Below are 18,164 nucleotides of genomic sequence, written 5' to 3' on the forward strand. Positions count from 1 at the left end.
TACCATGTGGGCAAGGGTCCATAGCTAGCCGGAGTGGACTCCAAGTTATATCATGTGGTTTGTTATTCCTTTTCCCCCATTCCCTCACCCACCCCAGTACCCCCGTGGCGGTCTCTCCTCTTGGTTACCCCTCCCCTCGCCCCTCCTCACTGGTGTCCCATTGGCTGTGGACATCTCCCTCTGTCCCCATTCCCGGGGTATAAAAGTCCCCTGCCAGCAGGGACCGCCCTTTTTCTCCCATGGGTTTGTCCTCCTGCTGTGTCTCTTGGAATAAAGGAGAAGGTTTACCACGTGGAGAAGAGCGCTTCTCACTCTTTTGCCTTTGTCTATGAAATACCGTGTGGGCAAGGGTCCATAGCTAGCCGGAGTGGACTCCAACAGCCCGGCAGATAACCCAATATTTCAGCCAGCAATTAGTAGGGTATGGTTAAAACAGTAAGGACAGCTTGGTGGTGAGGGGCCTCAGGAAAAGCAGAGTAAAAGGCCACGGCTCTGCAAGTGAAGCAGGCAATGCTGTTACTCCTTCCCCCCCTGCACTGAGTTTCCTCAGAGAGCTGCATGTGAGGTGCCAATCTCCTGAGCAACCTTCCATTCTCACTGATGAATTATTGCCTGGAAACACCTGAATTCCCTTCTCCTCAGCTGTATGTTTTCCAGCAGCTGGTGCAGCATGGGAATTCATGCAGCACTTTAAGGTAACTGAGCCAAGCATTCAGTTGTATGGCAGAGGGAGCAAAAGAGTTTGGCAACACCAAATGCAAGTGCAGCTGAGTACAGCTCAGCTTAAAACAAACAAACCAATGAAACCGGGATCTCTCCCTGCAGGTATTTTTTGTGAGAGCCTGCCATTATTATCCCTCCGCCATTGAGCAAGACTGGCAGCGTTATCTCAAGTTGTGCAATACCCTTGATTTAGATCTCTTTCAACAGCTCCATATTGGGGGGGATACAGACACACGGCCAGAAAGCAGCTTAGAGAGCAAGATGGGCAGTTTTTATAGCTTTGCATGAAAGTCACACACATGCACAGCACAGGCCATTTCATTAAACTTATTCTTATAATCATGGTACCCATCCCATTTACAAATACCTGCCTTATATTTAGAGCCATGTGTCTGCCTTCAGGTGCTGATACAAAGTGATTGCAGTGGGGCTTGCTGCTCCCAGACAGGATTTCTACATAACCAGTTATAATCCCCTCCCCAGGTTAGGGATGTAATCATCTTTGCAAGTGTTTAAAAGTTTATTACAAAAAAGGCATAGCTAGCACACCCAAGTGAGACAAGAGAGTGAAACAGAGTGGAAAAATTTGTGGGTAAAAAAAATGAAAGCTAAGATGTAGCAAAAATCATTGCAGGTATTGGCTCCTGTAACTCTCAAGGCTAAAAGAAGTCACTGTCACAGGAGCCAAAGGTGATACCTGAGGATGCCTGTCTCCTGGCACCAGAACTGCTCCCAGCTTCATTTCTGAACTGCCCACACATAGCTTTAATTCAGGAATGTTCAAAATGTACAAAAGGGTCTGAGCAGATATACTGCCTGGTTTTGCACATATGGACGTGCTGGAATGCCACAATTTCCCAAAAAAAAAAAAAACCTGCCCAAAATCTCTGTCTCACACAACTGCCACTGCTCACAACCAGAGTCTGACACTACTCCATCCTGCCCAGCCACAAAACTCATCCTAACCTAGTCCTGGATTACAAAATTAGTAGGGAAATAAAAAAAAAGAACCATGCTATGATGGGCAGTGCAGAGCAGTTTATTCCATCCCAGCCATTCACAGAGGGGAAAGGAGGGCAGAGAGAAGGCAGACTGAGCCATCAGCACAAAGAGCACCCCCCTGGGCAGGTTCTTGCCCTGCTGCAGAAGCCCATCCTGTGCTGCCTGGGGCTGCCAGTGTCCTCACTGCCGGTGGGATTCGCTCTCTCAGCCGAGGGGCAGGGAGCCTGCTGGAGAGCACGGAGCAGAGGAGCAGCCCTTGGCATGTGGGCCAGGCTGCTGCTCCTGCTGGTGGTGCTCATGGTGCTTGACCCAGCAGGCTGGGCCCTCGCCGTGCCTCTGCTCTGCACGTTAACTCAGTCTCCAGCATTACCTGGCAGCTCAGACATGAAGAAGGCAAAATACATGTCGAGTAATCTGGAAAACAGGTTCCCTGTGCAAACAGCAAGACTCGGGCAAAACACTGCTTATCTCCACGGCAGAGGCAGGGGAAGGGAGGCACTCGCTGTGAATCGCAGTGCTGCTCTTTCTGCCCCGGGAGCATGTACAGATCCTCTTTGCCTGCTTGCCTGGCAGAGAGGCCACAAGAGCATTCTGGTATGTAAATACATTCAGGCACTGCTGCTCAGAGGCACAAAACTCCCAGCTGGCCACTCCGAACTCACCAACATCTGTCCCGTGGTGTCACTGCAGTGCCCGGCTGCCTGCGCTGCCCTTGCCCACACAGACCTCGCTGCTCTGCCTGCCCCAGCCGGGCACTTCAGCCGCTCCTCCTCGGCCTGCAGAGATCACCCTTGGCTGTGGTGTTGGTCCCAGCGTGGGCAGGTCCTAATTCCTTTTGTGGTCTTGCCCTGCTGACCCCACAGCCACTGTGGCATCACCCTCATCTCATCCTCCTGTGGGCCCAAAGGAAAGGCACTGGCGATGCCTGCTTTGGCAAGAAAGTGCCACAGCCCTGAATCCAGCACAGCTCAGGGCTACAAAACTGCAGAGAACAGGCTGAGCCTGGGATAGTGGTCACTGCGGGCCCTGGTGGTGATGGGCAGAAGGTGGACACAGAGAGAAGATGCTGGCATCAGGATGTCTGTGAATGCCAGGCAGTGGCAGATCAGGAATTTCAGGGCTTCTCTTTGAAGGACATACACCTCTGCAACCTGTCCAGAGCAATGGATTTGTGGAACTGTATTGGACAATAATGCAGTCTTCAGTCTCACCAGCTGGAAAAACAGAGTGATGAACCCTTGCCCTTGATCCTGTCAGAAATATTGTCTCTGGCCAGAGCACTACTACCTAACCACAGCAGCTTTCCCTTTGCAGTGCTCTCCTGGGCTCTGTCCATCCCATGGGATTTGCCAGCAGATGGCAGGCAACCCCTGGCAGAGGTCCTCACCAGCCAGCCACAGAAGTCTTGGCCAGCTGCTCTTGGCTACTGAATTCCTCAGTCCCACCTGAACAGCAGAAAGTCTCCTCCCAGCTCTCTGGCCCCTTCCTCAGTCCTATATTTAAGGAAGAAGAGGTCCATTATCAAACACTCTGTGCCAACACCAAGGGGCAAACAGATACTGCACCACAGACTTCAGATTTGGGACCTGTACCTGCTCACCCTGGTCACTGCCCAGGACAAGGGCCAACACAAGCCACCTTCACAAACCCCATCATAACACCATGGAGGTGTCTCTGCTGACAGAGACTCTTGCCAAGCAGAAAATGGCAGCAGCTAGGGACAGGCATTTCTTTCCCAAGCCTCAAGAGGCTGTTTGCAAAATCAAAGCCAGGATGCAAGAGTTTTGCCCTGAAACCTCCCAGTGAAACCAGTGACAAGCCTGCTCTGAAAGGCTGTAGGAAAGGAGCTGGCTCAGAACTGTGTTCAAATTTTTTGTGGTTTATGTGTTGGAGAGTATTTAGCCAAAGTCTTGTAGAGAAATGTGAATTTCACATTTGACTGTAGGTGTCTTAAGAGGGTAAAGTCCACAAAAAACCCCCCCTAACTAATACCCAGAACCCTCTTTCTAAAGAGCCACCCTCCACTGGCAGGCCTGCAAGCCCCGGCTCTCCCAGGCTTATCAGGAGTTGTGGCTGGTGCTGGTGGGACGGAGCTGGCCCTGTGGCCATTCCAGCTCTGTGGGCTGCTGGGCTGGGCTCTTCTCCTTCCTCCAGCCTGCAGCACACACTGACCAGCTGCCAAAGGCTGTCACACATTGCCTGTTCCTTATTCATGCTCTGGCAGCCGGGATGTGCAAGGCTTGGGCACATCCTGAGGTGCTTGTCACCGCAGGTCTCCATTTGCACATGGAACAGCTCAGAGGTCACATCTCTCAGTGGACACAGCAGACTATTGGATTTTTCCCCTCCTATTGGCATCACCAGGAGGCAGCTGGAGTGTGAGGGGACTGCTGAGCACAGCATCCACTGGCCTGGCTGCCTCTGCCCTGTTCACACACACACAGTTTGCAGGCTGATGTGCTCCCAGCATGGTTGAAAGGCTGCTCTCCTCTCCAAGCACATCAGGAGCTGTGGCACAGCCCTCACAGGGCCAGCTCTGCCCACACAGGGTGTGTGCTACCCCATACCTCTCAACTTCCATCCCTGTTTTCCTGGGGGCTGCACAGCTGCTCCAAGCCAGGACAGCTCTCAGCCCTGCAGAGATGCCTGCCAGGCACTGCCATGAGCAAAGCTGGGTTTGGGCTTTGAGACAGTGACAGCTCTACTGCCCAGATGCTGCAGCCCCAGCACTGGGCAGCCCTACACCTCGTCTGCATGTGATGGTCCTGTGCCCTCAGTGTGACCAGTGGCTCAGAGAGATTTCAGGCCCTTTCAGGGTTCTTATTTTGGGACCAATGCTCTTCAAAATCTTCATCAAGAAATGTGGTTGAATTCACCCTCAGCAAGTTTGCAGATGACAAAAAGATGGGCACTGCAGCTGGCAGAACAGAGGGAAGGGATGCCATCCAAAGGAAGCCGGATAAACTGGAGAAGTGGGAGCATGAGAACCTCATGAGGCTCAACAAGCGCAAGTGCAAGGCACTGTAGGGTCAGGACAACTCCAGAGATGAGTACAGACTGCAAGAAAAGCAGAGAGGATGAAAAGCCGGACGTAAGCCAGTTGAGCACTTGCAACCCAGAAAGCCAAACAGATCCTGGGCTGCATCAAGAGGTGTGGCCAGCAGGTCAAGGGAGGTGATTCTGCCCCTTTGCTCTCTGAGTCCCCACCTGGAGTGCTGCATCCAGCTCTGGGGTTCCCAACACAAGATGTGAACCTGTGAGAGTGAGCCCAGAGGAGGCCATGAAGATGATCCAAGGGATGGAGCACCTCTCCTGCCCAGACAGGGTGAGTGAGCTGGGATTGCTCAGCTTGGAGAAAAGAAGACTACAGGGAGACTTCCTTGTGGCCTTCCAGTACCTTAAGAGGGCTTACAAAAAGAAGGCAGTGAGACTTTATATTGGCAGATAGTGACAGGAGAAGAGCCAATAGTTTTAAACTGAAAGAGGGCAGGTCTAGATTAGATATAAGGAAGAAACTCTTCAGTGCGAGGGTGGTGAGGCACTGAAACATGTTGCCCAGAGAGTTGTGGCTGTCCCATCCCTGAAAGTGTTCAAGGCCAGGTTGGACAGATACCTGAGCAACCTGATCTAGTGGAAGGTGGCCCTGCCCATGGCAGGGGGTGAATTGGATGATCTTTAAAGCCCCTTCTAAAACAAACCATTCTATGATTCTACAGGTCTGTGGTGACATTAGCACTACTGAGGTCCAACAGCAGTGACTGCTACAGGCTCATGCTGCCCAGCTACAAAGCAAAGAGAGAAAGCACGCTGGTGTTCCAAGAATCCAGTGGAGGAGTCAAAAGAGGGGTCCTGACCCCTCACTGGAGAGCCTTGTGTGAAAAACAAGCAGTGAGAAACTCCTGCGGAATGGCATTTGCTCACAGTTCATAATACATAAAATCAGTTCACATATCATAAAATCTTAGATTCATTTAGGTTGAAAGAGACCTTTAAGATCACAAGTCCAACTGTAAGGCAAACACAGCCAAGTCCACCAAGCTGAGGCAAAGTCAGCTGAGCCCGTTCCCACCAGGCTGGCTGGGTCTGGCACGCACCACACATACCCACACACACGTGGCTGTTAAAGCACGTTCTGGTGACAGAGAAATGTGGGGTGATTCAAGAGAAAATAATGAAGCCACTCCCACCTGCCCGTGTGAATGTGCCTCACGTGGGCTCAAACCCCAGCCAGATACAAATCAAGGGTTCATAAATTAAATATAAAAGAGCATCCCCTGAGGCCTAGCAGCCTGCCCCACCTCTCCCCCTACTGGGACGTCAGTCTCTCTAATGGATTCTGTCAGGGTTTGTTCAGATCCTCTCTAAATGACCCTGTCCTTGTTCCCTGCCAGCATCTTGAAGGGAAGAAAAAATGCACATTTTCAAGGGTTTTCTGCAAGAGGGTCTAGCTTTCACCCTCTTCTCCCCAAGTGGGAAAGTCATTTGAGTCAGTGTAGTCTTTAGCTGGGAATCTTCCTCCAGAGCAGCTGCTGCCTGGGACGTTGGGGCGAGGCAGGTCGGGGTACAGAGAGAGGAGAGCAGGATGATGATGCCGGTGGGTGCTCAGGGTCTCACTCTGCAGAGCACGAGGGGCAGCCAGTCCCCTCCTTGATATTTCAGGAAGGAATCATCCTTTAGCCCAGCAAGAAGATGCTGGAGACCCCCTTCTTGCTTCAGACCCTCTGCTGCCTCCCTCAAGAGGCTGCGGCTGCCTGCCCATCAGATGATTTAAGGAGGCAGCAGCTTCCTGCTTGCAGAGGGCTTGCATGAACCACACCTTGCCTAGTCCAGATGGGCCATCTGGAGCCCCACACAAGCAGAGTATTTGCTGACTTCCTTTTGCCTGCCATGGCCAAGGAATCCAAGTTTTCATCAGCCCTTACTGTTTAACTTGCAGGTCAATGAGACACATTTCCTCAGTAAGACTGGTGTTCCCCAAGTAGAGGATCCAGCTTCATGGCAGATGATGCCTGGCGTACTGCTGAACTGCCTAACTTTGTCCCAAGTAGGACTATTCCTTTCTTCACAGCTTCCTCAGTAGTCTCCAATGAGGCACACCATGCTTTAATGCACAATGGTATATCATATGTAAGAAAATGTGAAGGCTATAATCCCAAGAGGGCTCAGGCTGTGCTCTGAAATAAATGCTGACATGTTAGGTACCCTGACAGACAAATATCCAAGCTGTCAGACAGTTCCCCAGGACAGCAGACAGCACTGACAGCAGACATCCTCCCTGGCAGTAAAGTGAAACAAACCACCCAAGGACCCTCTGAATACACCTTTTTTTAAAATGCATCTGCCATTAACCATAAAATGGTCTCCTCAGGTACAGATTGCCATGTCTGTGGAGAAGAGAGGCTTTGTGTAGCACTGGGCTAAGCTGAGCCATAATATGAAAACGGGCATTTTTGCCAAAGCTTAGAGCAGCCCTAGCAGATGAGAACAGAGCAGGGAAAAAAGGGATTGGAAGGGATCAACCCTTCCTCAAGTCCACCCAAATCCAATGAACTGTCAGTTACTGTGAGACCCTCCTGTGGGACAGCACAGCAAAACAAGATCTGTATCTGGGGCTCTGCAGAGAAGCAGAACACGCTTCCCAAAACTTCCCAAAGTCCTACCCTCACCGACATGTGGGACTCATAAGACTGTCCAAAAAATGTCAGGGCCAAAAACGTGTTGTAAGACGGCTACTGCAGCCCCACTCCATGGAGGCACGCAACCTCGGAGCTGGGCAACCCAGTGCGTCACCCTTCCAGTCAGGAGTGAGCTGGTCTTCACGTGGCACCTTCCCCTCTGCCTCTCCCCCCCGGAGGCCTGGGGAGCGGCGTGCGTGGGGGGAAGCGATGCACAACATGCCCATCGCTGCGCTGGCTGGCACCTTGCTGCTGGCACCAGCCGCCTTCACGCTTCCAGCTGCTCGCGCCCCTGTTTGCAAGGCTGGGATTTGCCAAGGGGCTTCAGGAGGCCCAGAGAGTTTCTATGAAGCACCGTGGTCTTTGTAAAGTGTCCATAAGAGAGGAGCCCAGTGCCAGAACCCCTCTATCCCAGACAGGAGCGGCACACCAGCAGCGCTACCCGCTTCCAGGCCGCCCCAGGCGCTGCCGGTACCTTCCCAGGACGCCCACTGCTGCAACATGTGTGGACAGCTTGCAGAAGGTGGGGACTCAGGCTCCTGGGGCTGGGCAATCTTCCTTCCCATCTCTGCACGTGGACCCTGCTCCGGAGCTGCTCCATTGCATTCACCACCCCTTGCATGCACCACTGCTGCTGCCACCCAAGAGGGGACCTCTGTGCCCTCGTCACAGCCCAGCGCACCAGCCCAACAGCTCACACCCATCAACAGCAGCAAACCTCCACATCGGGTCTGTGCAGGGGCTGAGAGACCTGCCCGTGCCCCACACCACCCTCCCTTGCAGAAGGGATGGCTCCAGCTGGGAGGAGGTGGCTCTGGGTCAGGTAACTGCACTCCCAGCCAGCAGCTGCCGGGCTGGGAGCTGGCCTGGCACCCAAGGAAGCGATCACGTTACACGGCGGGGACGTCTGGCCCTGAACATCCCAGGCTGCCATACGTGGTGTAAACCTGAACCCTGCTCTGCAAATGCTCAGCACTGTTATATTTAGGATGCATAGCTATGCTGGCTACACAGGGTATCCTGTTTTCTCAGGGCATTTTTGGGAACCAGTTATTCCTTAGCTCCACATTTGGATATGTGCATGAGAGCAGCAAGGCACAGGAAACTTCCTTAGGTGTTTTGGTTTAAGAAGCGATAGCAACTATCAATGTCAGCACAGTTTCATTAGTCACACTGGTCTAAACAAACTTAGGACATATCCCAATAATTTAAACCTGCATACTCTTGGAATTCACCTGTAGGGTAAGATCCTGAAATACCAAAGCGAAAGTGTGTTTTGTTTTCGTATTCACACGTAGCATATCCAGAAACCATCCGTAATCTCACAGAAACAGGAGTAGCTCCCACTTTTTTCCTGTGTCCCCTCTGTAAGCGTGCCATGTTGCATGTACTGGAATTTCAGCCCACACAAGGACAAGACTGAATGCTGCTGTAATGCTCTCTTGAGTTCATTTTCAAGGTATGTATGGGCTATCCAGAGTCAGGGCCAGTGCACTGCTGGTCTCCCCACAGCCACACATGAAACATCCCAAAGGAGCGAGGCAGAACACAGATGGATTACCACATCTCTGATGCACGAGAAGCAGCAGCGATAACGCAGTCTTGGAATAGTACAACCATAGTGTATTAATAAAAGCATGACGCACTGCAACTGATTTATGAGCTTGGCACGTTAGGTGGGAAGAGAATATGCCTGGTTCTGATAGAGCTGGCAGGTTGTTCCTTACATCCTCCAGCACACATAATCCGCTGACAAGTATTTCATAAGACTTAAGTTAGCAAGTCACAGCTGAGCATGTCTCCACAGACAATATATGTAAATGTTATTGTGCGAGATGGAGTTCTTTGCGTTGGAAGTGTACGGCCACTGTTCAAATACGATACATGTCACAGTCTCAGATGACCCAAAGCACTCCAAATACCTCTAATATTGTTCTGGATGATAAGAGAAGCTGCTTTCTTCCTACTTTCCAGAACCAACTGTTTCAAAGTCACAGGGGACTTCCAGCTTTCATCTAGCAGCAGCATGATGTAGAAGCAACTCTTGATAATCCCCATTGGGACATACCACCAGGGTGTGTTAGTAGATGTCCCCATTGTTTCTTAAATGAGTAGGGATTTATTTCTATGCTTGTGGGATACTGCAAGCTACAAGAAAACTTTCAAATGTTTAAAGAAAAACTTCATTATTACCATTATTCTGAAACCATAAACTATGCAGATTTTCATGCATTTATGGGTAGGCAAGACCAAAGTCTACAAAGTTCTCAACATGATCAAGTCTGTCTGCTTGCTACGTGCAGGGAATTTCGTAAAGGTGACTAACTCACATCAACTTTGCTGGGTATTCTTTCTACGGTTGTGATGCTGCACTCATAAATACTTCTTTCAAAAGCAAGTGTTGCAGTTACTACACAATGTCATGGTATGGTCTGCCTCCTTGAATCTCCTCTGCAGCACTGGAAGGATTGACACCAGCAAGGGAGACGCCTGATCTCCTTTGGTTCCTCTTCCTTAGCAAGTTAATGTTCTGAGTTTTACTGCCAAAACCAAACTACTGGAAACTGTCCTTCTTTCCTCTGTACCACTGCAAAAAACAAGCCACACAATTACAAAAGGTTGAAAACTGAAAATCATAATTACACTTTCACAAATTACTCATTCCACATCATACTAGATAATGGCAAGATGTTTTAGAACAATAGATGTTTTAGAACTGCACAGCCCAGCAGCAATTATATGATTTGATAATTTACAATCATCTCATAACACTGTCTGTCAAACTGGGGGGCCACAGGAGCCCTTTGCATAAGACTTTAAGCCTTTAATTTTGCAGTTCTCTGGCTTGCCTTTCAGCCAAGGAAGTGTGTCTTCTGTAAAAGCTGATTGCTTTTCCAGAGACCTGTGTGACCTGAGCTTACAGGCTAAAGTTCAGTGTCCACCTGTGTAAATTGTCTGCAAGACTGAATTGACAACCATGCCCCTGACCAGGTCATGCATGCAGAGCTGAGGTTATCTTTTCAGAGCAGGGCTGTGCCACATTGCCCACAGAAGGGTAGAAATAATTTTAAACAAATGTTTAAAATACATTCTTAAAGGTATTTAGAATTTCATTATGAACTGGAGAATTTCAGACACCTACATTTGATAGCATTCAGACTTTTTTACAAAATCAAAAGGCTGCATGCTTCTACTCCTTTTCCCTCCACAACATCCCAGGGAATTCCTATTTGTGGATACAGGGAAGAATCTTACCAGGGTAGGCTTACATGCAGGCCATAAAAAGGATGTCTGGGCCATACATCACTTGGCACATTTGGTTCATAATTAAAACTTTGTCTGCTGCTGATAGGTATGAAGAATTCCTTTCTTCAGTGCTTCACGTATCACGTTTTTTGGTATTTGAGACATGATGTCTTGTGGGACGGAGATGGCACAAAATATATTATTGTTGGCTACCACATCATATCTAAGATTCAGTAGCAAATAACTAATTTTTTAAAGTAATATTTAAAATAAATAAGATTTTCCTTTACTAATTTATTTACCATGTTTACTGACAGTGCAAGCAAAAGCAAAAATCCATTCTGGGAATGGAGTGGGGCACAGGTATCCTTTCTGTAATGATTTCATATACCAGCTTTTTTCAAACAACTTCTTACTGAACAACATCCTAAGACATTTTAGCTAAGTGAATGTATTGTTGACTACTTCATTCAGCCACACATTCTGTGCATGCAATGCACATGTAGAAGTTAAATACTCTCAGGCTGTCCTCTTTATAACGCTTCAAAGAACACACAAAATAATCATAGAAGTGGCTTCTTACAGACCCTACAATACACACAGCAGTATGCCAATACACCAAGCCGGAAAAATTGATCCTATTCCAAGCCAAGTACATTATATAAAAAATATTAGGTAGGTTAGTATTACTTTCAGACTTGGAATAATAATGATAGTAATAATAACAATAATAATAATAATTTTTTAAACACCTACTCTGGATTAACTTGGCAATCTGTTACATAACAATTGTGGTACTCCCCCAGCAATTTCAGCAGCTCAGCTATGACTGTACACACATCTTTCAAAACCTTGTTGGTGATTTTAATCTACCTTAACAACTGCTGTTCTAATAAATATTTCTTGCAAATGAAAAAATCATTGTAGTAATTATGCAATAATAATTTTCTAAATTGCTATAAAACCACCAAAATAAGCCAAAGCTTCTGTTTTTTTCTGTGATCATAAACAAGGATATGAAGCTCCCTGGAAAGTAAAAAAGCAGAACCTACCTGTTAAAAAACTTTATAAGAACACAATCATTAACCTTTGCTAGCTATTGGAACACTGCTTGCTCAGATTAAACTGATTAGCCAGATTAAGTTGGTGTTTGGCACTAACGTGATGCTTCTTGTGTTGAAATAGCACATGGAAAGTGGCATCACTACTACTGTGTATTGTCCAGCAGTAAAACACCACAATGTTACAGTGATTATTATTCATATTCCAGAGCACTGCAAGCCCCAGTCATGAAACTACTGTATCAGAACAAAATGACTGTTCTTGTCACAGGCAGTTTGCAAGGGACATGCAGGGAGGTGATGGATGCAGACAGACTGGAAGGAAAAATGAACACTGGAACAGTTTTCATTTACACAATAGACATGACTCCTTGCACACCAGTAGCATAAAATACTAAACTTCAGTATACGTCAATGCCAAGGGGTTTTCATGAGGGATGCAGAAGACACCAAGGAAGGAATCTTTCAGGATGTTATGCAACATCTTTTCAGAAGCAATGGGCAATTGGAAACAGAGCCTTAAAATGCTTATTTAGAAGTCTGAAAATGAAGGGTGCAGAGGCTCACCTGGTGGGACACTGAGACCAAGAGATAACTTACATAACATATTGATTTGAGTAAGAGGGATGGCGTAACAGCAGGCTTTGGCAGTCATGAGCAAGTGAAGAGAGAAGCTTTACAGCTAATGCAAAAGAGATGGCAGAGCCAGGGCAATAACACAAAGCAAGAAGCAACAAGTCAAAGCAAAAGACTAATAAACAACCCACTCTGCAACTTTCTCAGTGGCTGTGAAATCAAAGCTGTTTAGCTGTCAAGGACAAAAAAGGGACACCATTAATTCAGATCAGTATGATCAGGCTGGATTAGACTGTAAACTGAATGACCAGGTAGGAAAACCAGAGAGAGATGTGCTGTAAAAGAATGGAGATTGAGACAGAGCCGGCATAGGAGGTTTTAGAAACATGCAAGTCAAAGCCGTTTACTAAGCACAATCATATCAACAAAAGGACAACAGAAGCAGAAACCCTGAGGGTTACAGAGTTGGGAATTTTCAGTTGCACTGAGGCTGTCTTGAGGTGAAAGAGATGCAGACTAAGCTTTTTGTCAAAAGGCCACTCCTTTTCCCACACTTGTGTAAGAGGCACATCAAAAAACAAAGCCTCTTTCTTAAGGCAATGGGCAGTACAAGTAAATCCCAACCATCCTTACCCATGCAACTGTTATGGAAAAGACAAGTGGGATTTTTGGAAGAAGTTATCCATCCATCCATCCATCCATCCATCCATCCAACAAAAGTTAGATGGAACAGAAACACACAGACTAGCAAAGCACACAAAATCTCATTGTGAAAACCCACCAATAATGCTCTTGCTCATACTTTCCATGTCACCACTTGAAATACTTTAAATGCTCCAAGATCCAGCAGGAGGAGAAAGCAGGAAAGCATTTATTTCCAGAACAGAGTAAACCAGCTTTCTTTTTCAGAAGATGCATCTACAGGATTGTCATGCAAGTAATAATGAATCTCAATGAGTGCCATCAGCATGGCACACCCAAACACTTACAAGCAGAGAGCAAAACCTAAGAGAACACCATCAATCCTGCTTTCCATAAGGCTTCATTCTATTTTGATAGACACAAAGCTGTGAATATCCTCGTGGGCATTTTAAAAACTGTAATTTCAACTCTGAGGTTCTGCAAGCTTTGTTTTCTGTGGTGTATGATATCATAAACATCCTGAATATAATTACAACTGCAATTTTGTGGGCTGTATTTTCCCTACTGGTAGCCCAAAGCTGACGTTTACAAAAACTTTTCTGCACACTTACTTGATTTGAACTTTTTATTATTATTACAAATGTATATTATTTTATTAAAAAAATTCACACTGAAGCAAAGTCAATTCCATTTCATTACAACCAAGAATATAAAATAAATGCAATGAACTCATAGCTTAGTTTTAACAGTCATTTCAAGAGTGACATCAGGACAACTTAAAAGCAGTAAACTCTCAACTCTAGAATGAGAAACAAGTATTTTGCTTCGTGGTTTTGGTAGCCCATTGGCATGGGCACTACTGAATGCAGCCACCACAGATCTAGAGCAGGAAAGTTTTGTGGCAGCACCAGGCGCATACACAGTAATTTCTAATGGAAACTACAAAAATGAAAGATGCGTGCATGAAATTATTAGGAAAAAAAATAACTGAGTAGAGACAGGCACACTTCCACAAATAGTAAACATGGGAATATACAACTAGAACAATTTGAAAAGTTACTACCTTACATATATAAAAAGTTCTTTAAATTGCTGTTAAAAAGGACATGTTCTGTCCAGATTTTGTGTAATACTTTTTAGTGTCTACACAAGACAAATTTTTAAAAAAATTAAATAGCATTAATTTACTACTAAATATTTAGGAGATAACAGTGCATTAAGGACTTTTTTTCATATTGTAATACACATCGCTCCTGTCTGGCGACATTTTTAGAAGATTACGTATGGCCTTATGTACAATACATTTATTTAATCCTAAAACAATTCTTTACTTAATGGCGTTAAAGTACCATTCCTGAAGATTATGAAGGGGAACTAAGCTTATTATGTTTATATAAAATATCATACATATTTGAACGCTTCTAGCTTCCCGCCACCCCTCCCGCTACGAATGCGTTCCCCTCCCCCTCCCGATACAGTGTCACAGATACAGTGCAGGAGTCGCAGCTTTCCCTATATTTTTCCTTCATTGTGCAGTTTGTGCTACATAAACCTCACCAATGCGGACCAGGCTGCTCATCCCATTAATTCCATATGTGTTTGTTTCCTCTGAGCCATGCCGTGAAAAGCTGTGCTCAGCAGCCTGTTCTCCCACCAGGATGGAGAAGACAGCTCTGTGCCTCTCAGTACAGGTGTGAGAGACAGAGCTGAGAGGCAGAGACAGAGCTGAGTCATAAAGAAACTGCACAGGTAAAAAAAAAAACATAAAAATGACATGGTCCTGGGTTCCCACGACAAACTGCACAATTCACTTGTGAAAGCGGAGAGTTTTTACCTCATGGGATAACTCCTAGGCAGCAAGGCTTCTTCCACTATGACTGCCACCAACCCTGACAGCATGCATCAAGCTCCCAAGAAAAGGTGACTTATTTCACCCCCGTGAAGAAACTACAAGAGTGTGCAGAGCCTACATTTTGCAGCCAGTGCTGTTGCTTTTATTCCCTCTCCTCCTGGATGTGAATTTGGAGGACCAGAGGAAGTCAGCTCGGCTTCACCTGTGCGCATAAAAGCTAAAGAGAGGAGTGGCATATGGTCATCTATCAACCCAACCAAGACAAGAAATGCGAGTGCAGCTGAGAGAGGTTGTGGCAGTCACTCTAGAAGCTGGAAGTTCACTCAGTTAAAGCACCTTACATTGCTGTGAAGTTTCACACTCTACATACAGATTAATCTACACCATGACTTTGCCTTATTGGCACAAGAGCCCACTTTAATTAACCAACGGTCCCCTGCCACCTCCTCATCTTGTATGAATTTTGATTATCAGCTGCAGGTCACAGCAGGGAAAAGAAATTTTAGATAACTGTAGTAGAAAAGACAAAATAATTTTGAGAGAACAGAAGGATGAAAAGAACATGAGGGGACAAAAATCACTCTGCCATAAGGTAATTTCCGGAAATGTGACATTCAAATCACAGAAATATAAAAGAAGTGTTACTTAATAGCATTGGCCAAATATCCATTTGATCAAAAGTACCTCATCCTAACATCAGTAAAGGGGGAGACAGAAAGAATGTCACCCCACAGTCACTGAAATAAAGGAACAATTAAAACCTGTCCTTTCAGAGTACTACAGTATGTATAAAATGTAGCATTTCAAGGGTTATGCATTGCAACTGTCCTTTGGGAGATTATTTTTCCCCAGAAAGAATTTTTCCCTTCAATTGCGTCATTTAGTTTTTCATCACCTTCTTATCCATTTGATGACAAAAGCAGGTTTTAGTTGCTTTTCTGGAGCTGCTGGGTGTTGTCAAAATCACATGGCGGTAGGTATGGGCAAAGCAGGAGAACAGCATGAGTTTGAGGAGGAAAGGGGCACTAAAGATGACTGGAGATCAAATCCAGTAGAACCATATATGTGACAAAAAGCATTCTCCTCAGAGCAAACAGACCTACTCATCTTGCTACACCTGATCACAACTTCAGTGTGAATGTGCACGGGTACACCATTTTTTTTTTGTGTGGGCACAGGACAGAAGAGAACACTCTGCAGTATAAAAACCTGTTACCACTGACCATTTACACCTGAACTCCTGCCACCTCTTCTCTGGACACCAGCTGTAGAAGCTATCTGATGTTACACTGCCAGAAGCTTTCTAAATGCATTCCTCTAGGTTTTCTGCCACAGGAGCCAGCCTTATTTCTGAAGGCTGAAGCAAAAATGAAGCTGTCCCAAATTACACGTTGTGTCTCTCTGAATAACTGTGGTTCCAGAAGTTGGACAATAATCCTCTGCTTATGCTTCTGAACTCTTGCTTAATTACTAGGGATTTTCTGCCAGCTACCCATCCACTTACAGTCCCTTAGGCACAATCAAAACATGTTTGCTCTAGGGAAAAAGAAACATTTCAGTGCAATCAAGCGCATCTGGTGTAACTAATCTGGTTAATCACAGCAATGTGAGGGACACAGAATATGCATTATAAACAAGAAAAAGGAACAATTTTCACCATGCTTTTCTAACTGCACAATAATTTCTCTTAATTATAAATTCTAACATAAAATGATTAAATGCATTTGTTTTTGCAAGTCTTAATATTTCTGTCACCTTTAAATTTTGAGAACTGACTCAGGAATGTGAAAGAAAGCTAAATTTATAGAACTCTCACACACATTAATAAGCTACTTCGCAGAAATACAGAAAAAGCCTGTCATCCACATTCCTACTGAGACTTGAGGGCAGTAAATACATTTTCCTGACTATTTTGGTGTCCAGCCTGGGAAGACATTCCATTCTTCTGTTCCAACAGATCCTGAAAGCATCTCCTTTTAATGTGACTGTCCTGGTTTCACTTAAAGTAATGCTTAATTTAAAACTAGTCAGAGCATGATCACTGTGATTTCAAGAATTCAATGTGAATGAGTTAAGAAATATCAGCAATCTTCTGTTTGGCATTCAGTCCAGTAGCATGAAGCGTATCTGTCGCTGCAGAGACTTGGGTGGGTTTTTTTCTTTTTTCATTTTTCTTTTTTCATTTTATTAATTTTTAAAATTTTTTATTTTTAATACTTTGCCTGAAAACTAGACTAATAAAAACAGAATAGTAAAATACTCTGGAACAGTAAAATTTTGCTGTTCTTGACATCCATGAGCAAAACAGTAATATCCTGTGAAAATAACATAGTGCTTTAAAAAGGTGCAATATACCTGTATAGCTAAACTGGTTTGCCTAGTATAAAACTAACTATATACAAGCTTGAAAGCCTGGGAGTTCAAGATTTTAAAACTTTAAAATCCCATCAAAGAGATTGAAAAGACAGATTTATGGCAATCACTACAGCATAAGGAAGGTGCACCAGGAATCCTTCAAAATTCCAAAGGTTAAAGAAGTTAAGTGCTGGGTTCAGATCAGAAGGGTTCATTAGAGTAACCACAATGGAGCACATGCAAGGGCAGGAAGGAAGGAAAACTTCACAAGAATCTCCTTTATGGCAATAAAAGGATAGGGCAGGGATGGGGGAAGTCTTCAGTGAGTGAAGTTTTCCTTTTATCATCATGAATTTTAATTCTGCATCATAGTTTGTATTTTTGGTCTTCTCATCATTATGAACTTCATATTGCTGGAGTCTTCTGGCTTCTAGTCCATTCCTTTCTGAGTGCAGCCTGTCAGGCCCCTCAGTACCTGTGAGACTGATGAGATTGGTGATACTGAGAGCTCTGCTGAGACGATGTGGAATAGCCCATTGTACTCTGGGACTGAGAAGATCCCTGAATGTTGCTTTGGTAACTCAGGCGCGAGCTGGAGTGCTGCAGGAAAAAAGAGAGGGATCAAAGGAATGATCATAACAGGTCCAGCCTGCTAGGACCATGCAGCTCAGGAAATTTTTAACCTCTCTGGTGCTCATTAAAACATGATTGTTGGGGAAGCCGACTAAATAGTGCTACTTTTTAGGGTCCCATAAAACAAGTCATCATTCTGATCTGCAATCAGCTTTAACACAGCACACAAAATACACAAGAACCCTTGGAGACACCTAAAAGTACAGCCACACCCATTTTCTGAAGAAAAAATACACTAGAGACAAAGATAGCAGACTCCCTTTCAAAAGTCATCTGTTTTTTAAACTTACATCTATCATTACTGTAAAAGCTATTAATGCAAATGCTATTAATGCCAAGACTACAAACACCTTTCTCAAAATAGGCAATACTAAACTTTATAAACACTTTATTCTCTTC

At 45.4% G+C, this 18,164-nt stretch overlaps 1 protein-coding gene across 2 annotated transcripts in view; it reads right to left on the reverse strand.

The window, feature by feature from the left end:
• Positions 1-13,536: 13,536 nt before the first annotated feature.
• Positions 13,537-18,164, reverse strand: part of CDK19 (cyclin dependent kinase 19) — a 122,022-nt gene continuing 117,394 nt past the window's right edge. For both annotated transcript variants that reach the window (XM_041478042.1, XM_041478041.1), the window contains one exon: positions 13,537-17,732. In XM_041478042.1, coding sequence (XP_041333976.1) covers positions 17,601-17,732 — 132 coding nt within the window. In that variant the 3' untranslated portion in view covers positions 13,537-17,600. The remainder of the gene's footprint in view (positions 17,733-18,164) is intronic.

The sequence above is a fragment of the Pyrgilauda ruficollis genome, unplaced genomic scaffold, assembly GCF_017590135.1.
Source record: "Pyrgilauda ruficollis isolate IOZ18807 unplaced genomic scaffold, ASM1759013v1 scaffold43, whole genome shotgun sequence".
Lineage (NCBI taxonomy): Eukaryota > Metazoa > Chordata > Aves > Passeriformes > Passeridae > Pyrgilauda > Pyrgilauda ruficollis.